The sequence below is a fragment of the Lonchura striata genome, chromosome 28 (assembly GCF_050655825.1).
Source record: "Lonchura striata isolate lonStrDom1 chromosome 28, ASM5065582v1, whole genome shotgun sequence".
Classification (NCBI taxonomy): domain Eukaryota; kingdom Metazoa; phylum Chordata; class Aves; order Passeriformes; family Estrildidae; genus Lonchura; species Lonchura striata.
Window position 1 is genome coordinate 833061 of NC_140730.1, and position 27705 is coordinate 860765.

The 27705-nt window shown below is 60.9% G+C and overlaps 2 protein-coding genes across 3 annotated transcripts; one reads left to right on the forward strand and one right to left on the reverse strand.

Annotated features, from left to right (window-relative positions):
• Positions 1-900: 900 nt before the first annotated feature.
• Positions 901-10695, forward strand: OCLN (occludin). Of its 2 annotated transcripts, none has more exons than XM_085562262.1 (8): positions 901-1000; positions 2613-3322; positions 4959-5117; positions 7177-7316; positions 7888-8097; positions 9144-9315; positions 9982-10023; positions 10129-10695. In XM_085562262.1, exons 2-8 carry the CDS (start codon positions 2615-2617, stop codon positions 10228-10230), a joined length of 1533 nt encoding a protein of 510 aa, XP_085418388.1. In that variant the 5' UTR covers positions 901-1000; positions 2613-2614; the 3' UTR covers positions 10231-10695. The 2 variants fall into 2 exon arrangements, with proteins under 2 accessions (XP_085418388.1, XP_085418387.1); XM_085562261.1 differs by having other exon boundaries at positions 941-1000; positions 2405-3322.
• Positions 10696-13032: 2337 nt separating this feature from the next.
• NR2F6 (nuclear receptor subfamily 2 group F member 6) lies at positions 13033-22293 on the reverse strand. The gene is made up of 4 exons (XM_077788888.2): positions 21278-22293; positions 17063-17157; positions 14988-15518; positions 13033-13455 (listed from the first exon to the last, which is right to left on the reverse strand). Exons 1-4 carry the CDS (start codon positions 21544-21546, stop codon positions 13181-13183), a joined length of 1170 nt encoding a protein of 389 aa, XP_077645014.2. The 5' UTR covers positions 21547-22293; the 3' UTR covers positions 13033-13180.
• Positions 22294-27705: the final 5412 nt, after the last annotated feature.

The following is a 27705-nucleotide window of genomic DNA, read 5'->3' on the forward strand; positions in this document are numbered from 1 at the left end:
GGTTTTTGGGGAGGCCCCGCCACCTTTGTGCCCCTCCCCCCGCGGGAGCTGCAGTAATTCAACATTACTTAATTCATTAATTATGTTTGGTAATTAACACAAAAACGTCTGCACGGTTTGTTTTTGGGGGGCGTCGGCCCGACCCGGAGCTGCCCCCCCGCCCTTTGGGGACTCTCCTGACCCCAATTTCCCCTTTTCCCCCCAATTTCCCCTTTCCCCCCGAATTTCCCCTTTTCCCCCAATTTCCCCTTTTCCCCCAATTTCCCCTTTTCCCCCCAATTTCCCCTTTTCCCCCCAATTTCCCCTTTTCCCCCGAATTTCCCCTTTCCCCCCCAATTTCCCCTTTCCCCCCCAATTTCCCCTTTTCCCCCCGAATTTCCCCTTTTCCCCCAATTTCCCCTTTCCCCCGATTTCCCCTTTTCCCCCCAATTTCCCCTTTTCCCCCAATTTCCCCTTTTCCCCCCAATTTCCCCTTTTCCCCCCAATTTCCCCTTTCCCTCCCCAATTTCCCCTTTTTCCCCCAATTTCCCCTTTTCCCCCAATTTCCCCTTTCCCCCCGAATTTCCCCTTTTCTCCCCAATTTCCCCTTTTCCCCCAATTTCCCCTTTCCCCCCAATTTCCCCTTTTCCCCCCAATTTCCCTTTTCCCCCCAATTTCCCCTTTTCCCCCCCAATTTCCCCTTTCCCCCCGAATTTCCCCTTTCCCCCCCAATTTCCCCTTTTCCCCAATTTCCCCTTTTCCCCCAATTTCCCCTTTTCCCCCCAATTTCCCCTTTTCCCCAATTTCCCCTTTTCCCCAATTTCCCCTTTTCCCCCCAAACCTCCCCGGGGCTCCCCCGCTGCTGCCCCGCCCCGTTTTTAACCCCTCCGTGCCCGGTGCTTCCCCCGCCTCCCCGGGGGCGGGACCCGGGGCCGGTCCCGCAGCGCCGCCGCCGCCGCCGCCGCCTCCGCCGCTCCCGGCTGCCATTTTAAGGTGAACAAAGCGGCGGAGGAGGCGGCAGGTGAGCGGCTCCGCGGTACCGGCAGCTCCCGGTACCGGCACCGGCACCGGCAGCTCCCGGTACCGGCACCGGCAGCGCGGGGAGACGGGGGTACCGGAGCGGGAGGGAGCGCCGGGGGTCTCCGTTCCCCGCTGGGAACGGGCGGGTTCCTCCTTCCCCGAGACACCGGGGGCCCCGCCGGGCTTCTCTCCGGTACCGCGGGCCGCACCGGAACCGGCCACGGGGCTCCAGAGCGGTACCGGCTCCTCACCGGCACCCGGGTCCCCGCCACCGGATTCCAGAGCGGTACCGGGTCCCCACCGGCTCCGCAGCGGTACCGGATTCCAAAGCGGTACCGGGTCCCCACCGGCTCCGCAGCGGTACCGGACTCCAGAGCGGTACCGGGGTACCGGCTCCGTACCGGTACCGGGCTTCCCCAACACCGCCGAGGTCCCTCCGTGCTCCCCCCGGTACCGGAGCCGGCCCCGCGGCTCCTCCCGTGTCCCCACAGCGGGCCGGGACCCCCGAGCCTCCGGTCCCGTCCCCGCCGGCTCCGGTCGCCGCTGCGGGTCCCGGGGGTCCCCGGTGGGGTCAAACCGGGCGATCCAGCCGGGACCGGGGCATTGCGGATCGACGGGATCGGGAACGGGACCCTTGGGCAGCCCCAGAAGTGCCCCCGAGCCCCGGTACCACCGGAGCGGGCGCCCGCTTTGCCTTTCCCTCAGGAATTCGCCTTTCCCGCGGGGCTCTGGGGATTTTTGGGGGTCTCTGGGTGTCCCGTGGGGGGCCCCACGTTCATTTTGCTGATTTTAAGACCCCCCCCAAATTTTCCTCGCGGCTCTGCCTCACGTGACCTCCGGAATTGTCGTGGTTTGGAATTATTTTGATTTTTTATTGCGATTATTTCGATTTTTAATCCGGGATCAGCTCGGCCCCCCCTCAACCCCCCGCCGCTTCCCATTCGGGAATTCCAAAAATCCCGATTAATTCCCTGCCACCTCCGGGCTGTGGGGACAGGGAGGTGACACCGAGAGTCCGGCGTGGCTGGGGTGGCACCGGCTGGTGACTCACCGTGCCTCAGTTTACCCACGTAAACCCGCGGTGACTCCGTGCCTCAGTTTCCCCATGGAACTTCTGGGGCGTCTCCAAGGTTTTTGTGGGGAGGTGTCTCCAGGTTTGTTTTTTTTTTTTGGGGGGGGGGGAGGGTCTCCGGATTTGTTCCTGGGGTCTCCAAGGTTTTTTATGGGCGTGCTCCGAGGCTTTTTTGGGGGTGGTTTCCGAGACACTTTTGGGGGGCGTTTTTCCAGGTGTTTTTTTGTGGGGTCTCCAAGGTTTTTTTGTGGGAGCTCCAAGATCTTTTTGTAAGGTCTCCATGTGTTTTTTTTTGTGGGGGTCTCCAGGGTTCTTTTGTGGGAAATTTCCCAGGTTTGTTCTTTTGTTTTTGTGGGACCTCCAAGCCTTTTTGGCGACTCCCACTCCGGGTGGCGACTCCCTGCCTCAGTTTCCCCGCGGTAACTCCGGCTGGGCGGCGACGGCGACAAAGGGACCAAAGTCCTTCCCTTGCCACCCTCCGCGGGTGCCAAAACCGTGACAAAACCCTCCGCGAGCGGCTCTGTCCCCTCGTCCCCCGCAGGGATGTTCCCCAAGAAACTCTCCGACGGCCCCGCCGGCGGCTACGGGCCACCCCCGGCCACCTCCTACGGGCCACCCGCGGGCGACTACGGCTACGACTTCGGGGCCCGCTCGCCGCCGCCGGGCTCCTACTACGCGGAGGACGCCCCGCAGCATTTCTACCGCTGGTGCTCGCCGCCGGGGCTGCTGCGGCTGCTGGCGGCCGCGGTGCTGCTGCTCTGCGTGGCCGTGTTCGCCTGCGTGGCCTCCACGCTGGCCTGGGACTACGGCTACGGCTACGGCGGCGCGCTGGCCGCCGGCCCGGGCGGCTACTACGGCTCGGGCTACTACGGCGGCGGGCTGGGCTACGGCTACGGCTACGGCGGCTACTACGGCTACGGCGCCGCCAGCCCGCGGGCGGCCAACGGCTTCATGATCGCCGCGGCCGTGCTCTGCTTCCTCGCCCAGCTGGGGCTCTTGGTAGCCAGCCTGAGCAAGTCCAGCGGGTCGCGGTCGCGCCGCTTTTACCTGGCGGTCGCGGTGGTGAGCGCCGTGCTGGCCCTGCTCGTGCTGGTGGCCAGCATCGTCTACGTGGTGGGGGTCAACCCGCAGGCGCAGATGAGCGGCGGCTACTACTACAGCCCGCTGCTAGCCATGTGCAACCAGGTGTACGCCGGCGGCGCCGTGCTCAACCAGTACCTGTACCACTACTGCACCGTGGACCCGCAGGAGGTGAGCGGGGCCAGCGGGCCACCGGGAGGGGACTACCGGGATGGGGATGGGGACCGCCGGGAGGGGATGGGGACCACCGGGAGGGGACAGGGACTACCGGGAGGGGAATGGGGACCACCGGGATGGGGATGGGGACCACCGGAGGGGATGGGGACCACCGGGAGGGGATGGGGACCACCGGGAGGGAATGGGGACTACTGGAGGGGATGGGGACTACCGGGAGGGGATGGGGACCACCGGAGGGGATGGGGACCGCCGGGAGGGGACTACCGGGATGGGGATGGGGACCACCGGGAGGGGGACTACCGGGAGGGGATGGGGACTACCGGGAGGGGATGGGGACTTACCGGAGGGGACGGGGACCAGCGGGAGGGGATGGGGACCAGCGGGAGGGGATGGGGACTACTGGAGGGGATGGGGACCGCCGGGAGGGGATGGGGACCACCGGGAGGGGGACTACCGGAGGGGATGGGGACCACCGGGAGGGGACAGGGACTACCGGGAGGGGATGGGGACTACTGGAGGGGATGGGGACTACCGGGATGGGGACTACCGGGATGGGGATGGGGACTACTGGAGGGGATGGGGACTACCGGGAGGGGATGGGGACTACTGGAGGGGATGGGGACCACCGGGAGGGGACGGGGACCACCGGGATGGGGACTACCGGGATGGGGATGGGGGCTACCGGAAGGGATGGGGACCACCGGGAGGGGACGGGGACCAGGGACCACCGGGAGGGGATGGGGACCACCGGGAGGGGATGGGGACTACCGGAGGGGATGGGGACTACCGGAGGGGAACAGGTTTGGGGTTTGGGGTTTGAGATTCAGGAATTTGGGTAGGACAGAGAAAAAATTGGGATTCAGGAATCAGCCCCGCCCCCTCGCTCACCCCCCCACCCCCGCTCTTCCCCGCGCCAGCCCCAAACTGCAGCGATCCCAAATCATTCCCGGGATCCCGATCCCGCTTTCCATCCCGGTCCCGGTCTCGGTTCAGGTCCCGGTCCCGGTCCCGGTCCCGTCCCTGGCCGGGCCCGCCGGGGCCGCTCCCCCCGGCGGGGCTGGAACTGGAATGCGGCGCTTCCAGCCCGGCCGGTGGGACCGGGAGCGCCCGGGGCCGCCCGGGACCGGCTCGGGATGGGGCCGGAACGGGGATGGGGCCGGCTCGGGATGGGGGCCCGGGGCTGGCACCGGGGGCCCCCAGATCCTGCCCATCCTTCCCAAACCCCAAAACTTTCCATGGCCTTTCTAAATCCCAAACCCTCCTCAATCCCAGACTTTCCCAAATCCTAAACCTTCCTGAATCCCAAATCTTCCCTGTCCTTCTCAAATCCCCATCCTTCCCAAATCCCAAACCTTCATTTCCCGTCCTTTCTGAATCCCAAAACTTTTCAAATCCCAAATTAGAGATTTGGGAAGGACAGGGAAAGGTTTGGGATTTGGGATTCAGGAAGGTTTGGGGTTTGGGAATGTTTGGGATTCGGGAAGGTTTAGGATTTGGGAAGCACAGAGAGAATCTTTGGGATCGGGCTCATCCCCTGCGGCGGGGACTCCCGGGCTGAGAGCAGCGGCGCCAGAACCCCCAAATCCCGAATTCCCGGAATTCCCGGAATTCCCGACTCCCGCATTCCCAGGCCGTGGCCATCGCCTGCGGCTTCCTGATGGTGCTGCTGCTGTGCCTCATCTGCCTCTTCGCGCACAAAACCCGCAGCAAGATCTGGAAGTACGGAAAACACAACATTTATTGGGATCGCCTCCCGGCCGGCCGCCAGGGGCCCGACGTGGAGGAGTGGGTGAGATTTTGGGGATTTGGGGGGTTTGGGAATGCTGGGAATGGGATCCGGGGGATCCTTCCCGCCCCTTTTCCAGCGGGGCTGGAAATCCCCAAGTTTGGGATGGGTGCAAAGGGAAGTTTGGGGGATTTGGGGGCACCGGGAGTGGATTTAGGGGGATTTGGGGATTTTAGGGGCATTTTGGGGACTTCGGGGGGAGTTTGGGGACTCCAAGAGGGCTTGGGGACACTGCCAGGTGACACCGCGGGGCGCCGCGCGCGGTTTCGGTCTGGCCAATGATTAACCGGGAGGTGGCACCGGGAAAAGCCGGAGTGGTGGCACCGGGACGGGGACCTTGGGGACATCCCGGGCTTGTGTCACCTGCTGGGCTGGCCCGGGGCGGGGTGGGAATGTCACAGCGCTCCCGCGGGAAGGCTTGGGACAGTGGCTTAGGGGACAGCCCTGTCCCTGTCCCATGTCACCATCCCTGTCCCTGTCCCGTGTCCCCATTCCTGTTCCTGTCCCCATCCCTGTCCCCTGTGTCCCCATCCCTGTCCCCTGTGTCCCCATTCCTGCTCCTGTCCCCATCCCTGTCCTGTGTCACCATCCCTGCCCCCATCCCTGTCCCTGTCCCGTGTCCCCATTCCTGTTCCTGTCCCCATTCCCTGTCCCCTGTGTCCCCATCCCTGTCCCCATCCCTGTCCCTGTCCCCTGTGTCCCCACCCCTGTCCCCATCCCTGTCCCCTGTGTCACCATCCCTGTCCTGTGTCCCCATCCCTGTCCCCATCCCTGTCCCTGTCCCCTGTGTCCCCATCCCTGTCCCCTGTGTCCCCATTCCCTGTCCCCTGTGTCCCCACCCCTGTCCCCATCCCTGTCCCCTGTGTCCCCATCCCTGTCCCCTGTGTCACCATCCCTGTCCTGTGTCCCCATCCCTGTCCCCATCCCTGTCCCTCTCCCCTGTGTCCCCACCCCTGTCCCCTGTGTCACCACCCCTGTCCCCTGTGTCCCCACCCCTGTCCCCTGTGTCCCCGTGCCACCACTCCCATCCCGGTTTCCCTGGGGCCGCGCTCCCTGCGTCGCTTTTGATTTGATTGGATTTTTTGGTGATTTAATCTGATTTATTTTCTTTCCCATTGTGCTCTCGCCCCGTTTGTTTGGGTTCCTTTGGGTTTATTTGCTCCAGGCCCCTCCCTGGACGAACATTTCCCGTCCCTTTTGGGGACACGCCACCACCCCCAGGTGCCACCCGCAGATAACACCCCCGCCTGCCACCTCCCCCGCGCTTTTTCGGGGTGTCACCCCCTTTTGGGACATCTGAGTCCCCAGATGCCACCACGGCTTGGGGACACACCTGGCGGCCCCCGGGAGGGGACGGGGGAGGAAGTGGCGTGTCTGGCCGGATGTCCCCAAGGCCACCAAGCCGGCGGGGACCGGCGTCCGGCACAAACAACCCACAAAGGGCCGGACGGAAGGGGACAGGGGACAGCCGGACGTCCCTTGTCCCTCTGCGGGGCCACCCCGAACCTGCTGGGTGCCACCCTGAGGGTGCCACCAACCCCGAGCTCCGTCCCTTCGTCCCTTCGTCCCTTCGTCCCTTCGTCCTTTGTCCCTTTGTCCCTTTGTCCCTTTGTCCCTTTGTCCCTTCGTCCCTTTGTCCCAGTCTCTTCACGGGGGTTTTGGGGCTTTTGGCCTTTTGGGTTTTTTGGGGTTTCTAGGTTTGTTGTTTTTTTGGTGGTGGGTTTTTTGTTGTTTTTTTTGTATTGGTTTTTTTTGGTGGTTTTGGTTTTGGGGGTTTCTGGAGTTTTTGGGGTTTCTGGGTTTTGGGATTTTTGGGGATGTGCCTGAAGGATTTGGGGGACTCCAGGTGGGACAAAAACCTCTGTTTCCCATGGATTTTCTGTCAGATTTTTCAGGGAATTCTCAGGGATTTCTTGGTGGATTTTCAGGGAACTTTCAGGGATTTCTCTGGGAATTTCGGTGCAATTCTCAGGGAATTTTCTCAGGGCGTTTCTCGCCGATTTCTCCTTTATCCCGGCTGAGTTTTTCCTCCCAAAATCCCAAATCCCAACCCGTTCTCCAGGTGAAGAACGTGTCGGGCGGGACGAGCGTTCCGGACGAGGCCGCCACGGTCGCGTACTCGGAGAAAGGCGAGACCCCCGGGCCGGCCCCACCCTACAGCCCCCCCGCGTACAGCGACCCCCCCCAGAAGGGCTGGAAAAGGTGGGGAGGGGGAAAAGGGGTGGGGAATGTGGGGAGGGGTCGGGAAAAGGGGTGGGGAAGGGGGAGAAAAGGGAGGAAAAGGGTGGGAAATTTGGGGAAGGGGCGGGAAAGGGGTGGAAAAAGTGGGGAAGGGGCAAAAGAGGGAGGGAAATGAGAGGAGGGGTCGGGAAAAGGATGGGGGAGTTGGGAAATTTGGGGAGCGGTCAGGAAAGGGGTGGAAAAAGTGGGAAGGGGCAGGAAAGGGGTGGGGAATGTGGGAAGGGGTCGGGAAAATTAGGGAAATGTGGGAGGGGTCGGGAAATGTGGGGAGGGGATGGGAAAAGGACGGGGGGTTCGGGAAATAAGGGGAGGAGTCGGGAGAGGGTGGGGAAGGGTCTGAGGGGCCGGGAAAGAGGAGACCCCCCCAGGGCCGTGTCCCCGTGTCCGGTGTCCCCGTGTCCCCGTGTCCCTGTGTCCCCGTGTCCCCGTGTCCCCGTGTCCCCGTGTCCGATGCCGCCATGTCCCCGTGTCCCCGTGTCCCGTGTCCCCGTGCCCCCGTGTCCCCGTGTCCGATGCCGCCGTGTCCCCGCAGTGACCCCCCCCAGGACCCCCCCTCGCCCCCCGAGGGGGAGCTGGACGCTGCCCGTCCCCCCTCCAAGCCCCCCGCCCGCCGCGGGCGCCGCCGGGGCCGGCGCCAGCCCGAGCGCGAAGGCTCCCAGTGCTCCCAGTGCTCCCAGTACGACACCGAGCCCACCACGGCCGCCGAGTCCGGCGACGAGCGCGACAGCGAGCAGTGGCACAGGTGAGGCCCGGGACAGCGGGGCTCGGCGTGCCCGTGTCCCGTGTCCCGTGTCCCATGTCCCCGTGTCCCCGTGTCCCAGCGTCCCCATGTCCCATTTTCAGTGTCCCCAGTGTCCCATATCCCATACCCAGTGTCCCCACTGTCCCCATGTCCCATTTACAGTGTCCCCAGTGTCCCATTTTGTGTCCCCAGTGTCCCCATGTCCCATTTTCAATGTCCCCAGTGTCCGCAGTGTCCCCAGTGCCCCCAGTGTCCTCATGTCCCATTTTCAATGTCCCCATGTCCCATATCCAGTGTCCCCAATGTCCCCATGTCCCATTTTCAGTGTCCCCAGTGTCCCCAGTGTCCCATTTTGTGTCCCCAGTGTCCCCATGTCCCATTTTCAATGTCCCCAGTGTCCGCAGTGTCCCCAGTGCCCCCAGTGTCCCCATGTCCCATATCCAGTGTCCCCAATGTCCCCATGTCCCATTTTCAGTGTCCCCAGTGTCCCATTTTGTGTCCCCATGTCCCCAGTGATGTCCCCATGTCCCCGTGTTCCCAGTGACGCCCCGGTGGTGTCCCCGCAGGCTGTACCCCCCGATCGGCTCCCCGGGCACCCACCATACCCAAATGTCCCCGTGTCCCCAATGTCCCCAGTGATGTCCCCGTGTCCCCATGTCCCCAGTGATGTCCCCATGTCCCCATGTCCCCAGTGATGTCCCCGTGTCCCCGTGTCCCCAGTGACGCCCCGGTGGTGTCCCCGCAGGCTGTACCCCCCGATCGGCTCCCTGGGCACCCGCCATACCCAAATGTCCCCGTGTCCCCAATGTCCCCGTGTCCCCGTGTCCCCAGTGATGTCCCCGTGTCCCCGTGTCCCCGCAGGCTGTACCCCCACATCGGCTCCCCGGGCACCCGCCATACCCAAATGTCCCCATGTCCCCAATGTCCCCAGTGATGTCCCCGTGTCCCCCATGTCCCCAGTGATGTCCCCGTGTCCCCGTGTCCCCAGCGATGTCCCCGTGTCCCCGTGTCCCCAGCGATGTCCCCGTGTCCCCGTGTCCCCGCAGGCTGTACCCCCCCATCGGCTCACCAAGCGACCGCCAGCGCTACAAGGCGGATTTCGGGGCGGAGCTGCGGCGCTACAAGGAGCTCTGTGCCCACATGGACGGGGTCAACGAGCGGCTGGCACAGCTGGCAGCACAGCTGGACCAGGTGCCCGAGGACAGCGCCCAGTACCAGGTGTGCCCCGCTGCCCCCGGAGCGCCCCTTCTGCCCCTCTGCCACCCCTTTGTCACCCCCTTCTGCCACTTTGTCACCTCCTTTTTACCCCTTTCTGCCCCTTTTCACCCCTTTTTCCTTCTTTCTGAGCCCTTTTTCCTCCCCTTATTTCTCCCCCTACTCCACCCCACTGTTCTGTGCCTGTCCCTCTGTCCCTCTGTCCCTCTGTCCCCCTGTCCCTCTGTCCCTCTGTCCCCCTGTCCCTCTGTCCCCCTGTCCCTCTGTCCCTGTCCCCGCTGTCCCTCTGTCCCTCTGTCCCTCTGTCCCCCTGTCCCTCTGTCCCTCTGTCCCTCTGTGCCCCTGTCCCCCTGTCCCCGTCCCTGACCCCGCTGTCCCCCTGTCCCTCTGTCCCTCTGTTCCCCTGTCCCTCTGTCCCTCTGTCCCACTGTCCCTCTGTCCCCCTGTCCCCCTGTCCATCTGTCCCCGTCCCTGACCCCGTTGTCCCTCTGTCCCCCTGTCCCTCTGTCCCCCTGTCCCCCTCTGTCCCCCTGTCCCTCTGTCCCCCTGTCCCCCTGTCCCCCTGTCCCTCTGTCCCCCTGTCCCTCTGTCCCCCTGTCCCCCTGTCCCCCTGTCCCTCTGTCCCCCTGTCCGTCTGTCCCCCTGTCCCTGACCCCGCTGTCCCCGCAGGCCCTGGCCGAGGAGTACAACCACCTCAAGGACCTGAAGCGGGTGAGTTTTTCGGGGCTGGACTTTTTTTGGGGGGGCGTCTCCCCCTCTTTGGGGACATCCCCGTGTCCCCAGACGTCCCCTAAACGTCCCCAAATGCGTTCCCAGAGCCCGGAGTACCAGGAGAAGAAGCGGGAATCCAAAACGCTCCGGAACAAACTCTTCCACATCAAACGGATGGTGAGCGACTACGACAAACTGCGGGGCTGAGCGCACAGCCAGCGCCCCAGAAAAGGGACATTTTTAGGGGGACACCCCAAAAAAACCCCCCCGACCCCTCCAAAGACTTTTGTGCCTTTTTTTGGTGTTAAAAAACCCCAAAATTCCTCGTTCTGAGCCCTCCCCAGTGCCAAGGGTGGGGGCGGCTGGTGGCAGCTGTTGGTGTGACTCCCCCCACCCCAAAATGTCCCCAAATGTCCCCAAAGTCTTTGGGATCCCCCCAAGTGCCTTCCCCTGGTTGTAAATAGGATTTTTTATGGGGTTTGCACTCCCCTGGCTGCCTTAAAGGGGTTTTGGGGCTCCCAAGTTGGGGTATGGGGGATAAAAAAAACACTTTTGGGGTTTTGTTTTTGGGGGGGACCCAAATCCCCAAATGTTTCCTAGGGAATTGGTGGGAACTGTGGGAATTGTGTAATATTTTTAATTGTTTTGTAATAAATTAAGTGTAATTGTTGATTTTCATTTGGGGTTGGGGTGAAATGGGAAGGCAGAAATTGTCCTAAATTTGGGAGGGGAAATCCTGAAACCCTCCCAGCTCAGGAAAAGAAAACACAAATCCCCACGAATCTTGGGATAAAAATCCCAAATCTCTCCACTCTGGGAAGGAAATCCCAAATCTCTCTGTTTAGGAAGAGAAATCCCAAATCCCCTCAAACCCTGGGAAGAGAAACCCAACCCCCCCCAAATCCCAGTGGGATTTATTTCCCAAAAAAAACCCGAACTGAAGCAGAACTCCTGAAATCCCCAATTTCTCCCCTCCAAAAATCCCAATTTCAGGACTTTTATGGAACATTCCCCTTTTTTTGGGAGGTTTTATCTCCCCAGTTCCAATTTTTCTGCTGGATCCCAAATCCAGACCCCTGGGATTGTAGGAAATGTCTTTAATTTGCGTTAATTAACGGGTTTATATGGCGCAGCGAGGATTCCATCAGCGGGGAATGGTCCTGGAATCCCAAATCCTGAAATCCCAAATCCCGAAATCCCGAATCCCGAAATCCCAAATCCCTAAATCCCAAATCCTGGCTAATTCCAGACCTCCAGAGTTGTAGGAAACATCTTTAATTGGCGTTAATTAATGAGTTTATATGGCGGAGCGAGGATTCCATCGGCCGGGAATGGTCCCGGAACCCCAAAATCCCAAATCCTGACGTCCCAAATCCTGACGTCCCAAATCCTGACGTCCTGGCTCATCCTGGTGCCAGCTGGGTGGGGACAGTCCTGGGCGGGGCTGTGTCCCTTGTGTGTCCCCTCCACCTTTGGGGACACCCTGGGGACAACACCGGGACCCCAAAACTCTTGGGGACAACGTCAGGACCTCTTCTGGGGACAACACTGGGACCCCAAAATCTTCAGAGACAACCTCAGGACCCCAAAACTTTTGGGGAGAATGATGGAAGCCCACAAATTCCAGTGACAATGCCAAGACCCCAAAACTTCTTTGGGCAACACCAGGACCCAAAACCTTTGGGGACAACGCCAGGACCCCAAAACTTTTGGGGACAATCTGGGGACAACATTGGGACCTCTTCTGGGGACAACGCCAGGACCCCAAAACCTTTGGTGACAACACCAGGACCCCAAAACTTCTGGGGACAACACTGGGACCTCTTCTGGGGACAACCTCAAGACCCCAAAAGTTTTGAGGACAATGCCGGGACTCCACAAGTTCCGGGGACAATGCTAGGACCCCAAAATCTTTTGGGACACCATCAGGACCCCAAAACCTTTTAGGACACCATCAGGACCCTAAAACCTTTGGCACCAAACCCAAAACTCTCCAGGCACAACCCGCGAGGGCGCGGCCCCATTCGGGCGAGACCGGGAGCCGCCAGCGTTGAGGAGAATCCTGATCCCGTTCTGGGGGGACGTCTGGCCCATTGCCCTGCCCATCCCATTGTCCGGCCCATCCCATTGTCCGGTCCATCCCATTGTCCAGTCTGTCCTGCTGTCCATCCCATCCTGTCCCATTGCCCTGCCCATCCCATTGTCCGGCCCATCCCATTGTCCAGCCCATCCCATTGCCCTGCCCATCCCATTGTCCAGTCTGTCCCGCTGTCCATCCCATCCTGTCCCATTGTCCAGCCCATCCCATTGTCCGGTCCATCCCATCGTCCGGTCCATCCCATCGTCCGGCCCATCCCATCGTCCGGTCTGTCCCATTCTCCAGCCTGTCTGGTTGTCCAGCCCGTCCCATTGTCCAGCCCATCCCATTGTCCGGCCCATCCCATTGTCCAGTCTGTCCCGCTGTCCATCCCATTGTCCAGTCTGTCCCGCTGTCCATCCCATCCTGTCCCATTGTCCAGCCCATCCCATTGTCCAGTCCATCCCATTGTCCAGCCCATCCCATTGCCCTGCCCATCCCATTGTCCAGTCTGTCCCGCTGTCCATCCCATTGTCCAGTCTGTCCCGCTGTCCATCCCATCCTGTCCCATTGTCCAGCCCATCCCATTGTCCAGTCCATCCCATTGTCCAGCCCATCCCATTGCCCTGCCCATCCCATTGTCCAGTCTGTCCCGCTGTCCATCCCATTGTCCAGTCTGTCCCGCTGTCCATCCCATCCTGTCCCATTGCCCTGCCCATCCCATTGTCTGGCCCATCCCATCGTCCAGTCTGTCCCATTCTCCGGCCTGTCTGGTTGTCCAGCCCATCCTGTTGTCCGGCCCATCCCATGGTCCGGCCCATCCCGTTGTCTGGCCCATCCCATTGTCCAGCTTGTCCTACTGTCCATCCTATCCCATCCCGTTGTCCGGTCCATCCCATTGTCTGGCCCATCCCGTTGTCTGGCCCGTCCCATTGCCCATCCTGTTCCATTTTCTGGTCTGTCCAGTTGTCCAGCCCATCCTGTTGTCCGGCCCGTCCCATTGTCCGGCCCGCTGCATTTTCTGGCCCATCCTGCTCTCCGTGCGTCCGTGCGTCCGTGTGTCCGTCCGTGCGTCCGTGCCTACTGCGCGGCGCCGTAGGGCCAGTTGAAGGTGCTGCCGGACAGCAGCATGTCGCGGATCAGGGTCTCGATGGGCGTCTTGCCCACCAGGCGCATGAAGAAGAGCTGCGAGATGAGGGCGGCGGGCACGGCGCGCAGCGCGGGCAGCCGCAGCAGCAGCCGCCCGAAGCGCTGCGGCTGCGCCGGGAACTGCGTGCGCTCGTACTCGGTCAGCGCCACCTGCGCCTTCTCCTGCAGCGTCTCCACGTGCGCCGGGTCCGACAGCCCGCAGGCGTCTGCAAGGCAACGGGGCCGCGTTGCAGGGCACGGAGCAGGGCAGGAGTAGGGCAGGAGTAGGGGAGGAGTAGGGCACGGAGCAGGGCAGGAGTAGGGCAGGAGTAGGGCAGGAGTAGGGGAGGAGTAGGGCAGGAGTAGGGCACGGAGTAGGGCATGGAGTAGGGCAGGAGTAGGGGAGGAGTAGGGCACGGAGTAGGGGAGGTGCAGGGCATGGAGTAGGGCAGGTGCAGGGCACGGAGTAGGGCATGGAGTAGGGGAGGTGCAGGGCATGGAGTAGGGCAGGTGCAGGGCATGGAGTAGGGCATGGATTAGGGGAGGTGTAGGGCACAGAGTAGGGGAGGTGTAGGGCACGGAGTAGGAGAGGTATAGGGGATGGAGTATGGGAATTGTAGGGCCTGGAGTACAGGATTTGTAGGGGATGGAGTATGGAAGTTGTAGGAGATGGAGTATGGGAGTTGTAGGGGATGGAGTATGGGAGTTGTAGGAGATGGAGTATGGGAGTTGTAGGGGATGGAGTATGGGAGTTGTAGGGGATGGAGTATGGGAGTTGTAGGGGATGGAGTATGGAAGTTGTAGGGGCTGGAATGTCACAGGATCCACTGGGAATATCCCCAGGGAATATGCCAAAATCCAATGTCCCCACATTAATTGGGAATATCCCCAAATCCATTGGGAATATAACAAAATTCACCCATTCCAGACCCCAAAACCCTTGGAAAAACCTCTCCGTACCCATTCCAGACCCCACAACCCTTGGGAAAACCTCTCCATACCCATCCCAAACCCCAAAACCTTTGGGAAAACCTCTCCATGCCCATCCCAGACCCCAAAACCCTTGGAGAAACCTCTCCATACCCATCCCAGACCCCAAAACCCTCGGGAAAACCTCTCCGTACCCATCCCAGACCCCAAAACCCTTGGAGAAACCTCTCCATACCCATCCCAGACCCCAAAGCCCTTGGAGAAACCTCTCCATACCCATCCCAAACCCCAAAACCCTTGGAGAAACCTCTCCATATCCATCCCAAACCCCAAAACCCTTGGAAAAACCTCTCCATGCCCATCCCAGACCCCAAAACCCTTGGAGAAACCTCTCCATACCCATCCCAGACCCCAAAACCCTTGGAGAAACCTCTCCATACCCATCCCAGACCCCAAAACCCTTGGGAAAACCTCTCCATACCCATCCCAAACCCCAAAACCTTTGGGAAAACCTCTCCATACCCATCCCAGACCCCAAAACCCTTGGAGAAACCTCTCCATACCCATCCCAGACCCCAAAAACCCTTGGAGAAACCTCTCCATACCCATCCCAGACCCCAAAAACCCTTGGAGAAACCTCTCCATACCCATCCCAGACCCCACAACCCTCGGGAAAACCTCTCCATACCCATCCCAGACCCCAAAACCCTTGGGAAAACCTCTCCATACCCATCCCAGACCCCACAACCCTTGGAGAAACCTCTCCATACCCATCCCAAACCCCACAACCCTCGGGAAAATCCCGTCCCGCGCGACGCCGGCGGCGCACCGGGCGTGAAGAGCGCGATGGCCTTGAGGCAGCTGTACTCGGCCGAATCCACCTGCAGGCGGTTGAGCTTCTCCACCTGCTCCTGGAAGACGCGGATCTGATCCATGAAAGCCACCACCCTGTCGGCCGCCATGGGCGCGGCGTGGAAGCCGGCGGCCGCCAGCAGCGGCGCGGCGTGCAGCGGCAGCGCCGACTGCGCGGCGTTGAGCACGAAGAGCTCGCTCCAGCTCAGGCGCAGCAGGGCCACCTGGTCGGAGACGGGCAGCTCGGGGAAGAAGGGGATGTTGCGCGCCCACTCCACGGTGCTGAAGAGCAGGCGGGCGGCCAGCTCGCAGATGTTGTCGATGGCCGCGGCGCCGCCGGGCTGCTGCGCGCACTGCGCGCCGTAGCGCGCCGCCGGGTAGGGCTCGGCGCGCAGCAGCTGCGAGATCAGCTCCGACACCGGCTGCCCGTTGAAGAAGTCGCCGGGCGCCGGGAGGGCGCCGGGGCTGCCCCCGGCGTGGCTCGGCGGGATGCGGCCTCGCTGCACGGCTGCGGGAGGAGGAGGAGGAGGGCCTCAGGCGCCAGCCCGCAAATCCCGCGGGTCTTTGGCCCCATCCCAAAAAATCCTGCTGAACTTTCATCGCTATCCCAAAAAATCCCACTGAACTTTTCATCGCTATCCCAAAAAATCCCACTGAACTTTCATCGCTATCCCAAAAAATCCCACAGGATTTTCATCTCTATCCCAAAAAATCCCACTGAACATTCATCGCCGTCCAAAAAAACCCCACCAGATTTTCATCGCCATCCCAAAAAATCCCACTGAACTTTCATCGCTATCCCAAAAAATCCCACCAGATTTTCATCTCTATCCCAAAAAATCCCACCAGATTTTCATCGCCATCCCAAAAAATCCCACTGGATTTTCATTGCCATCCCAAAAAATCCCACTGGATTTTCATCGCCATCCCAAAAAATCCCACTGAACTTTCATTGCTATCCCAAAAAATCCCACTGGATTTTCATCTCTATCCCAAAAAATCCCACTGAACATTCATCACCGTCCAAAAAATCCCACCAGATTTTCATCTCTATCCCAAAAAATCCCACTGAATTCTCATCGCCGTCCAAAAAAACCCCACCAGATTTTCATCTCTATCCAAAAAATCCCACTGAATTTTCATCTCTATCCCAAAAAATCCCACTGGATTTTCATCACTATCCCAAAAAATCCCACTGAACTTTCATCGCTATCCCAAAAAATCCCACTGAATTTTCATCACTATCCCAAAAAATCCCACTGAACTTTCATCACTATCCCAAAAAATCCCACTGAATTTTCATCCATCCAAAAAAAATCCCACTGGGTTTTCATCCCAATCCCAAAAAATGCCAATGGATTTCCACCCCCATGCCAAAAAATTACACTCGGTCCTTGTCGCCATCCCAAAAAATCCCACTGGGTTTTCATCCCAATCCCAAAAAAAAATCCCACTGGGTTTTCATCCCAATCCCAAAAAATGTCAATGGATTTTCATCCCCATCCCAAAAAATCCCATTGGATCTTCATCCCAATACCAAAGAATCACACGGGGCTTTTAGCCCCATCCTGAAAAATCACACCGGGTCTTTATCTCCATCCTAAAAAATCTTACTGGATTTTCATTGCCATTCCCAAAAATCACCCTGGATTGTCACCACAATCCCAAAAACATCACACTGCATTTTTATCCCCATCCCAAAAAATCACACTGGATCTTGATTGGGATCCCAAAACATCCCACTGGATTTCCAGCCTGATCCTACATGCATCCCACTGGATTTCTGGGATAAACCCATGATTTTTGGGATAAACCTGGGATTTTTTGGGATAAACCTGGGATTTTCTGGGATAAACCTGGGATTTTTGGGATAAACCTGGGATTTTTTGGAATCCACCCCATCCCACAGCCCCACTCCCAGCCCCAGGTGGGTTCAGAAAACCCCAAAAAAATCCCCCAAAACTCCCCCAGAAAAAGGGGGAAACGGGGTTTTTCCCCCAAAACCCATCATTCCCGGGATTGCTCGGGGTTTTTTGGGAATTTTTTCCCTACCTTCCTTCCTCATCCCCACTCGGAAGCACTTCTTGAGGCGGCAGTACTGGCACTGGTTCCGGTGGTGCTGGTCGATCTGGCAGTCCCGGTTGGATCTGCGGGAATCGTCGGGATCGGCCGGAATTCCCGGGAATTTCAGCCCCACCCCCACCTAGCCCGGGAATCCTGGATCCCCTTGATGGGATTTTTTGGGAATGGTCACCGCTGATGGACTTTTCCCCGCCTCTGGAAAGCTTTTGGGATTTCATTCTTGGGGATTCCATGGAGGCGGCTCCCAGAATTCCAAGGAATTCCAAGGAATTCTGGCACTTTCCTGCGGGGCTGGGCCTGAAATCCCTCAGGCAGCGCTGACCCCAAATCCCGCGGGATTCTGGGATAAAGGGAGAGAATTCCCAAAATTCCTCGCAGCCTGCAAAAGGGCTCCTGGCCCATGGATTCATCCCAAAAATCCCCAAATCCCTGCAAAAGGGCTCCTGGCCCATGGATCCATCCCAAAATTCCCCAAATCCCTGCAAAAGGGCTCCTGGCCCATGGATTCATCCCAAAATTCCCCAAATCCCTGCAAAAGGGCTCCTGGCCCATGGATCCATCCCAAAATTCCCCAAATCCCTGCAAAAGGGCTCCTGGCTCCCGTTCCTACACGGAATCCCAACGATCCCCAGGCGGATCTTTCCCGAATCCCAACAATCCCCACATGGATCTTATCCCGGATTTTTTTTGTTTTTCCAGCGGATGAAAATACCTGGGGGAGCCCCCAAGGTCTGGGAGTGTTGGGAAAAGATCCCAAAATTATCCTGGATTTTTTCCCAGTGGATAATATTTTTCCCTCCCGGATAATTCCTTGGAATTTTGGGAAAATATCCCAAAAATTATCCCAAATTTTTTTTCTCAGTGGATAAAACCAACCAGATAATTCCTTGGAATTTTGGGGGAAGATCCCAAAATTATCCCGGATTTTTCCCAGTGGATAAAATCACCGGGATAATTCCCACGGTGGCTTTGGAATTTCGGGGAAAATTCCCAAAATTCCTCCTGGATTTTTCCCGAGGGCCGAACCCTCCCCCACCGTGGGGAAAACCTTTCCCAAAAATCCCCTCCGGAGTTTTCCAATGGGAAAGGCGGCAGCGAGCCGGGAAATTTGGGAAGCTCCGAAAGGCCCGGGCTGTGTTTAATGACTTAATTAGAGCGGGTAATTAGCGGCAGCGATAATTAAAGGCACTTTGAATATGCAAATGAACTCGGGGCCGCTTTGGATTCCCGGAACAAAAGCGGGATCCTGGAGCTTTGTTCCTCTGGAAAAGCCAAAAATTCCCAAGTCACTTCCTGGCTTTTGAAATTAAAAAAAAAAAAAAAAAAGGGAAAAACCCTCTGGAATATCCCAAAATTCCAGCGATTCCCAAATCACTTCCAGGCTTTTTAAATTTAAAAAAATAATGGGGAAAAAAGTTCAGGAACATCCCAAATCCCAGAGCTGTCAGCCCTTCCCTATCCCAGGGATTTCACTCCGGTTTTTCCAGTTTTTCCAGGAATTTGGAATTCACCAAATCCCATCTTTATCCCCAGAGGGGAAACTGAGGCAGGGCCGGGAGCGGCATCCACAGGGAGGCGATTTGGGATTTGGGAATGCGGGTGATCCCAAAAAGATTCCCAAATTTCCCGGCTCGCTGCCGCCTTTCCCGTTGGAAAACTCCGGAGGGGATTTTTGGGAAAGGTTTTCCCCGCGGTGGGGGAGGGTTCGGCCCTCGGGAAAAATCCAGGAGGAATTTTGGGAGCTTTTCCCGAAATTCCAAAGCCACCGTGGGAATTATCCCGGTGATTTTATCCACTGGGAAAAGATCCGGGATGATTTTTTGGGAAGTTTTTCCAACTGGGAATTCCGGCCTGTGCCGCCCCTGGAGCTGGCGAGGGATTGAGGGAATTCCTCTTGGGACTGGGAGAAATCTGGGATGGTTTTGGGGGAATTTTTCCCGAAATTCCAAGGCTGTGGTGGGATCATCCAGGTGATTTTGGCCAGCGGGAAAAATCCAGGATAATTTCAGGATCGGGAGCCGATTCCAGCCGGGATTGGAGCCGGGATTAGATCCAGCCCCTCCCGGATGATTCCCGCTCCTTTTCCCTTCTCCCAAAAATTCCAAAGGCCTCCCTGAGCCGGGATGAGGGAATGGAGACTCTCAGAAATTCGGGAATTCCGTCCTCTGGGAGCAACCTGGCACTGGGGACTCCCTCGTTCCAAATTCTGGGAATTCCGGACGTTCCATCAGCTCCGAACTTCCCGAGGATCCCATCCGGGATTCCTCAGGGATCCCGGACCCCAGAATTCCAGGGGATCCCTGCTCCCATTATCCTGGAATTCCAGGGGATCCCTGCTCCCATTATCCCGGAATTCCAGGGGATCCCCGCTCCCATTATCCCGGAATTCCAGGGGATCCCCGCTCCCATTATCCCGGAATTCCAGGGGATCCCCGCTCCCATTATCCCGGAATTCCAGGGGATCCCCGCTCCCATTATCCCGGAATTCCAGGGGATCCCTAATCCGGGTATCCGGGAATTCCAGGGGATCCCCGCTCCCATTATCCTGGAATTCCAGGGGATCCCTGCTCCCATTATCCCAGAACTCCAGGGGATCCCTAATCCGGGTATCCGGGAATTCCAGGGGATCCCTGTTCCTGGTACCCCAGAATTCCAGGGGATCCCCACTCCCCATATTCTAGCAGCTCCCTGCTCCCGGTATCCCGGATCCCGCTCCCGGTATCCCGGATCCCGCTCCCGGTATTCCAGCCGATCCCCGCTCCCGGTATTCCAGCCGATCCCCGCTCCCGGTATTCCAGCCGATCCCCGCTCCCGGTATCCCGGATCCCGCTCCCGGTATTCCAGCCGATCCCCGCTCCCGGTATCCCGGATCCCGCTCCCGGTATTCCAGCCGATCCCCGCTCCCGGTATTCCAGCCGATCCCCGCTCCCGGTATTCCAGCCGATCCCCGCTCCCGGTATTCCAGCCGATCCCCGCTCCCGGTATCCCGGTGCTCCCGGCGCTCCCGGCATCCCCGCGGCTCCCGTTGGATCCCGGCCGTGCCCGGAGTGAGTCACGGGCACCGCGGGAATGCCGGGAGCGCCGGGATGGACCGGGAATGGACCGGGAATGGATCGGGATGCACCGGGAATATCGGGAATGGGGGCGGCCGGGGGCGGAAACCGAGCTGGACTGGAGGAAACTGGGATGGACTGGGAATACTGGGATGGACTGGGAATACTGGGATGGACTGGGAATACTGGGGTGGACTGGGAATACTGGGGTGGACTGGGGATACTGGGATGGACTGGGAATACTGGGATGGACTGGGAATACTGGGGTGGACTGGGAATACTGGGATGGACTGGGAATACTGGGGTGGACTGGGAGATACTGGGATGGACTGGGAATACTGGGATGGACTGGGAATACTGGGGTGGACTGGGAGATACTGGGATGGACTGGGAATACTGGGATGGACTGGGAATACTGGGGTGGACTGGGGGAGACTGGGATGGACTGGGAATACTGGGATGGACTGGGAATACTGGGATGGACTGGGAATACTGGGATGGACTGGGAATACTGGGATGGACTGGGAGATACTGGGATGGACTGGGAGCCGCTGGGCTGAACTGGGATCACGGTTTCGAGCTGCACTGGGGACCCTCGTTCGCACTGGGAGCCCCTTGCCTGTCCTGGGTGAGCCTCGTGCCGCACTGGTTTGTACTGGGAGAGCCCCGGGTTGTACTGGTTTGTACTGGGAGAGCCCCGGGTTGTACTGGTTTGTACTGGGAGAGCCCCGGTTTATACTGGTTTGTACTGGGAGAGCCCCGGGTTGTACTGGGAGACCCTCGTGCCGGACTGGAGCCACTGGTTTGTACTGGGACACCCCCAGCACCACCACAGCGAGACCCCAACTCATCCCCACCCGGGATCCCCCCAGCTGTTCCCCCGTTCCCCTCCCGGTGTTCCCCCGTTCCCCTCCCGGTGCTCCCCCTCTCCCCCCGGTGTTTCCCCGTTCCCTCCCGGTGTTTCCCCGTTCCCCTCCCGGTGTCTCCCCGTTCTCCTCCCGGTGTCTCCCCGCTCCCCCCGGTGCTCCCCCGGTGCTCCCCCTCTCCCCGCGGTGCTCCCCGCTCCCCCCGGTGTCCCCGCTCCCCCCGCTGTCCCCGGTGTCCCCGGTGTCCCCGGTGTCGCCGCTGTCACCTGCAGGTGTAGCTGAGGTTCCTGCGGATGCTGCGCTTGAAGAAGCTCTTGCAGCCCTCGCAGGTGAACACCCCGTAGTGCTTCCCGCTGGATTTGTCCCCGCACACCACGCAGTCCGCGCCGGCCCCGGGCCGCTCCTCCTCGCCGTGCTCCGCGTCGCTGCCGCCGCCACCGGGGGACGCCGCCTCCTCCGCTCCGCCGCCGCCGCCTCCGGTGCCGCCGGCTCCGCCGCCGTTCGGCTCGCCCCAAGCGCCGGCCACCATGGCCATGGCTCCGCGGGGCCGCGGGGGCTCAGCGCCGCATCGAGCGGAGCCTGCCGGTGCTGCCGCCGCTCCCGGTGCTCCTCCCGGTGCTTCTCCCGGTGCTTCTCCTCCTCCCGGTTCTTCCCCGCCCGATGCTGCTTCTGCTCCCGGTTCTGCTTTCGGTGCCGGTTCTGCTCCCGGTTCTCCTTCTCCCGGTTCTTCTCCGGTTCTCTCCTCCCGGTTCCCTCCTCCCGGTTCTTCCCCTCCCGGTTTTCCTCCTCCCGCCGCTTCCCCACGCCGAGTTCGGTAAGTTTTACCGAGGAACCGCTGGCTGGGAAAAGCGCCGCTTTTGGGGGTAGTTTTTCTTTTTTAGGGTTTTTTTTTGGGGTCGCCCCCTCAGGGATTTGTCGCTCTCCTCCTCCTCCTCCTCCTGCCGGTTCACGGCCCCGCGGAAAGTTTGCGGCGGCGGCGGCGGCGGGGCCGGGGCGCGGCGCATCCCCCCGCGGGCACCGGCCGCATGCGGGGCCGCTCCCGCCCCCGGTGGCTCCTGCGCTCCGCGGCACCGGCTGGAAGGAGGAGGAGGAGAGGAGGAGGAGGAGGAGGAAGGAGGCGGCGCTGCCCCGCTTCGCCCTCGCCGCTCTCCGGGCCCCGCCGCCGCTCGCAGCCCGGTGCCGGTGCGGCTGCGGGTGCGGCGGGACCGGCTCCGCCGAGCCCCGGGGCTCTCCCCGCCTCCCGTGAAAGAGCAAAGTTCAGCCGCTGCCGCGGTGGCCGCCCTGGATGCTCCTCCCCGGCCTCCTCCCCTTCCGCTCCCGGGTCCTGCCCCGGTCCCGGCCCCGCCGCCGCCGCCGCACCGGGGCCGCCCCCCGCGCCCCGCGGGTCGGGAACGGCCACCGGGACCGGCGGGGCCGGGGGGAGCGGGGGAGCGGGGGAACGGGGATGGAGAGCTTCGGGCTCCGGGGGCGGCGGCCGCGGCCCCTCCCGGGCCCCCGCGGCGTTCGGGCGCCCCCGGGGCTCGGCCGGCACCGGGAGCTGCGGGCACGGCGGGAGGCTGGCACCGGGAAACCGGGATGGGGCTGGGAAACCGGGATGGGATTGGGAAACCGGGATGGGAAACCGGGATGGGAAACCGGGATGGGGCTGGGAAACCGGGATGGGAAACTGGGATGGAAAACCGGGATGGGAAACCGGGATGGGGCTGGGAAACCGGGATGGGGCTGGGAAACCGGGATGGGATTGGGAAACCGGGATGGGAAACCGGGATGGGAAACCGGGATGGGGCTGGGAAACCGGGATGGGAAACTGGGATGGAAAACCGGGATGGGGCTGGGAAACCGGGATGGGGCTGGGAAACCGGGATGGGATTGGGAAACCGGGATGGGAAACCGGGATGGGAAACCGGGATGGGGCTGGGAAACCGGGATGGGAAACCGGGATGGAAAACCGGGATGGGGCTGGGAAACCGGGATGGGAAACCGGGATGGGGCTGGGAAACCAGGATGGGAAACCGGGATGGAAAACCGGGATGGGGCTGGGAAACCGGGATGGGAAACCGGGATGGAAAACCGGGATGGGGCTGGGAAACCGGGGTCAGACTGGGAAACCGGGATCAGGATGGGAAAGTGGGATGAGGCTGGGAAACCGGGATGGGATTGGGAAACCGGCATCAACTGGGAAACTGGGATGGGAAACTGGGATGGGGCTGGGAAACCGGGATCAAACTGGGAAACCGGGATGGGACTGGGATCCCAAGACCAAACTGGGATCCAAGCGAGGGCCTGGCACGGCTCCGGGATTCCAGGATCAAACTGGGAGCCCCACGCTGTGCCAGGAACCTGGCACTGGGACAGGAGCCCCACGTGGCACTGGGATCCCAGCACGGAACTGGGAATCCGGGATCAAACTGGGATCCCTGGGATTCTGGGTCAAACTGGGAACCTGGCATTGGTACTGGGATTCCAGGATCTCCCCGGAATCCCAGCATCGAGCTGGGAGCCCCACATTGTACCAGGAGAAAATCTGGTGACCCCAAAAAGTTCCTGTGAGCTCAAAAAGTTCTGAGACCCCAAAAAGTTCCTGTGAGCTCAAAAAGTCCTGAGACCCCAAAAAGTCCTGTAGCCCCCTAAAGTCCTGAGACCCCAAAAAGTTCCTCTGAGCCCAAAAAGTCCTGAGACCCCAAAAAGTCCCATGGCCCCATAAAGTCCTGAGACCCCAAAAAGTCCTGCAGTCCCCTAAAGTCCTGAGACCTCAAAAGGTCCCCACAGCCCCAGAAGGTCCTGAGACCCCAGAAGGTCCCCACAGCCCCAGAAGGTCCCAGTGGCCCCAGAAGGTCCCAGTGGCCCCAGAAGGTCCCCGTGGCCCCATAAAGTCCCCGCGGTCCCAGGAAGTCCCGCGGCCCCATAACCGCGCTGCAATGCGGCCCATCCAGTCGGACCCGTCGGGGCCGGCGCGGGCTCCGGGTGGGTGCTGGGATTCCTGGGAATCATTAACCGCGGGATCAGCGGGATCATCGCAGCGGGAAAAGGCGCCTGGCCCCCGGCACCCCGCCCTGCCCCGGGCACGGGGACAAAGTCCCCAGAGTGACCCCGGACACCCCAAGTGTCCCCGAGGTGCCGGGCTGGGCTTGGCCTCGGAATTCCCGAGCCGCGCTGTGGCTCGGGATGAAGCCCGAGCTGAGCCTGGAATTGGGGCGCAGCAGCGGCCATAAATGAAATGAAAGCCCTGGGGTTTGGGATCTGATCCTAAAGCCCCCCAAACCGTGGGATAACCCCTGGAGAATCCCGCTGGGAACGGGGCTGGGTTTGGGGGATCCCAAGCCACAGAGTCCCCCTGTCCCCACAATGTCCCCAAGGGTGAGGGTGCCCCAGTTCCCTGGATTTAGGGGGCTCTGCTCACCGAAAATGACCGATCCTAAAGCCCCCCAAACCGTGGGATAACCCCTGGAGAATCCCGCTGGGAACGGGGCCGGATTTGGGGGATCCCAATCCGTCCCAGCGGGGTCACGCCTGCCCTTCCCCCATGCCAGGCTGTGATTTACGGCCTCGGGTTCCATAAAAACAACCCAAAAAAACCCCAAAAAACCAACCCAAACCCCAACAAAACCCCAAAATAACAACACAGGAACAAAGGGGGAAATCGGATCCGGGTTTGTTTGGACGTCCTCGGTGTTTGATCTCCGGAGGAATTCCAGCTCCCGAATTCCCGAATTCCCATTCCCGCTCCTCCTCCTCGCGCTGCTCCACCGCTCTCGCCCCACAAAAGGCCCCGGGAAGGCTCCGAGGCTTTTCCAGGCTCCTTTTTGGGGTCGGACATGGCTCCAGAGGCTCTGGGGGTTCTGGGGGGTGTGGGGACGGGGACGGGGACGGGGATGTGCCGGAGGTGGTGGAGAAGAAGCAGGAAAAGATCCCAAAAATCATCCCGGATTTTTTTCCAGGGGGTGAAATCTCCGGGGTGATCGCCACCATGGATTTGGGATTGGACTGGGGTTGTCCCCCACTGTCCCCTCTGTCCCTCTGTCACCCGCCTTTCACAAAGCAGATTTTGAACCTCAAAAGGCTCCGGGGCCAGCGCTGAGCCCTGAGCCCGGGGGCAGCCCGGACATCGGACACGGACACGGGGCACGGACACGGACACGGGGCACGAACACGGACACGGGGCACGGACATGGGGCATGGACACGGACACGGGGCACAGACACAGACACGGGGCATGGACATGGACACGGGGCACGGACACGGACACGGGGCATGGACATGGACATGGGGCATGGACATCAGACATGGACACGGACATGGACATGGACATGGGGCATGGACATGGACACGGACACGGGGCACGGACACAGGGCATGGACACGGACACGGGGCATGGACATCAGACATGGACAGGGACATGGACACGGGGCACGGACACGGACATGGGGCATGGACACGGAGACGGACACGGACACGGATATGGACACGGACACGGGGCACGGACACGGGGCATGGACACGGACATCAGACATGGACAGGGACATGGACACGGGGCACGGACACGGACATGGGGCATGGACACGGACACGGGGCATGGACACGGACACGGACACTGGGCATGGACACGGACACGGACATGGACACGGACACGGGGCATGGACACGGGGCACGGACACGGACACGGGGCACGGGCACGGACACGGGGCACGGACACGGACATGGGGCACGGACACATTTCTGTGAAGATTTTCAGATTTCTCCACAGATTTCCGGGTTTCCCCATGGCATTCTGCATTTCCCTGTGGATTTCTGTGTTTCTGCATGGATTTCTGTGGTTTCCCCACAGAGTTTCAGACTTCCCCGTGGATTTCTGTGGTTTCCCCACAGACTTTCAGATTTCCCCACAGATTTCCGTGTTTCCCTGTGGATTTCTGGGTTTCTACATGGATTTCTGTGGTTTCCCCACAGACTTTCAGGTTTCCCCGTGGATTTCTGTGGTTTCCCCACAGACTTTCAGATTTCCCCACAGATTTCCATGTTTCCCTGTGGATTTCTGGGTTTCTACATGGATTTCTGTGGTTTCCCCATACATTTTCAGGTTTCCGCGCAGATTTCCAGGTTTCCCCGGGGCATCCCGCGCTTCCCGGCGCTCCCTAGATGCAGGTCTCGGCGCCGCGCTGCCGGTCCCGCAGGGCCCGGGCCAGGGCTCGCTCGGTGCGGCCGTGCTGGTCCCGCAGCGCCGCCGCCCGCGCCCGCAGCCGCCGCAGCTGCTCCGCCTGCCGGCGCCGGGCCCCGCGCAGCGCCAGCGCCAGCGACCTGCGGCGGCACCGGCCCGGGACACCGGCGGCTCAGGGGCCGTGCGGGACCGGGGGATCGGGGGACCGGGGTTGGGGGATCGGGGGGTTCGGGGGATCGGGGGGATCGGGGGTTGGGGGATTTGGGGAGCCGGGGGATCGGGGGTTGGGGGATTTGGGGAGCCGGGGGATCGGGGGTTGGGGGATTTGAGGAGTCGGGGGGTTGGGGGATTTGGGGATTTGGGGAGCCGGGGGATCGGGGGGTTGGGGGATTTGGGGATTTGGGGAGCCGGGGAATCGGGGGTTGGGGGATTTGAGGAGTCGGGGGATTTGGGGATTTGGGGAGCCGGGGGATCGGGGGATTCGGGGGTTGGGGGATGTGGGGAGCCGGGGGATCGGGGGTTGGGGGATTTGAGGAGCCGGGGGATCGGGGATTTGGGGATTTGGGGAGCCGGGGGATCGGGGGATTCGGGGGTTGGGGGATGTGGGGAGCTGGGGGATCGGGGATTTGGGGATTTGGGGAGCCGGGGGATCGGGGGATTCGGGGGTTGGGGGATTTGGGGATTTGGGGAGCCGGGGAATCGGGGGTTGGGGGATTTGAGGAGTCGGGGGGTTGGGGGATTTGGGGATTTGGGGAGCCGGGGGATCGGGGGATTCGGGGGTTGGGGGATGTGGGGAGCCGGGGGATCGGGGGTTGGGGGATTTGGGGAGCCGGGGGATCGGGGGATTCGGAAGAACCGGGGATTTAGGGATTTAAGGAGTCAGAGGAGCTGGGGGATCCAGGGGAGCCGGGGATTTTGGGAATCAGGGAACTGGGGGAGCCAGGGGAATGAGGGGAACCAAAGGGAATCAGGGGACTGAGGGGCCCCGGACTCCCAGGACACCCAGGGGACACCCAGGACACCCAGGGGACACCCAGGACACCCAGATGACACCCAGCGGACACCCAGGACACCCAGGGGACACCCAGGATACCCAGATGACACCCAGCAGACACCCAGGACACCCAGGGGACACCCAGGATACCCAGATGACACCCAGCAGACACCCAGATGACACCCAGCGGACACCCAGGACACCCAGGAGACACCCAGGATACCCAGGGGACACCCAGCAGACACCCAGGGGACACCCAGCGGACACCCAGGACACCCAGGGGACACCTAGGATACCCAGATGACACCCAGCGGACACCCAGATGACACCCAGTGGACACCCAGGATACCCAGGGGACACCCAGGGGACACCCAGCGGATACCCAGATGACACCCAGGACACCCAGGGAACACCCAGGACACCCAGCGGACACCCAGATGACACCCAGGGGACACCCAGCGGACACCCAGATGACACCCAGGGGACACCCAGGACACCCAGGACACCCAGGGGACACCCAGATGACACCCAGGACACCCAGGGGA

Coding starts and splice junctions, on each gene's coding strand:
- OCLN (XM_085562262.1), top strand. CDS start 2,615: ATGTTCCCCAAGAAACTCTCCGACGGCCCCGCCGGCGGCTACGGGCCA. Junction 3,323..4,958: donor GCACCGTGGACCCGCAGGAG/GTGAGCGGGGCC, acceptor CCGCATTCCCAG/GCCGTGGCCATCGCCTGCGG. Junction 7,317..7,887: donor CCCCAGAAGGGCTGGAAAAG/GTGGGGAGGGGG, acceptor GTGTCCCCGCAG/TGACCCCCCCCAGGACCCCC.
- NR2F6 (XM_077788888.2), bottom strand. CDS start 21,546: ATGGCCATGGTGGCCGGCGCTTGGGGCGAGCCGAACGGCGGCGGAGCC. Junction 17,158..21,277: donor AACCTCAGCTACACCTGCAG/GTGACAGCGGCG, acceptor CGATTCCCGCAG/ATCCAACCGGGACTGCCAGA. Junction 15,519..17,062: donor AGTGGGGATGAGGAAGGAAG/GTAGGGAAAAAA, acceptor CTCCTCCCGCAG/CCGTGCAGCGAGGCCGCATC.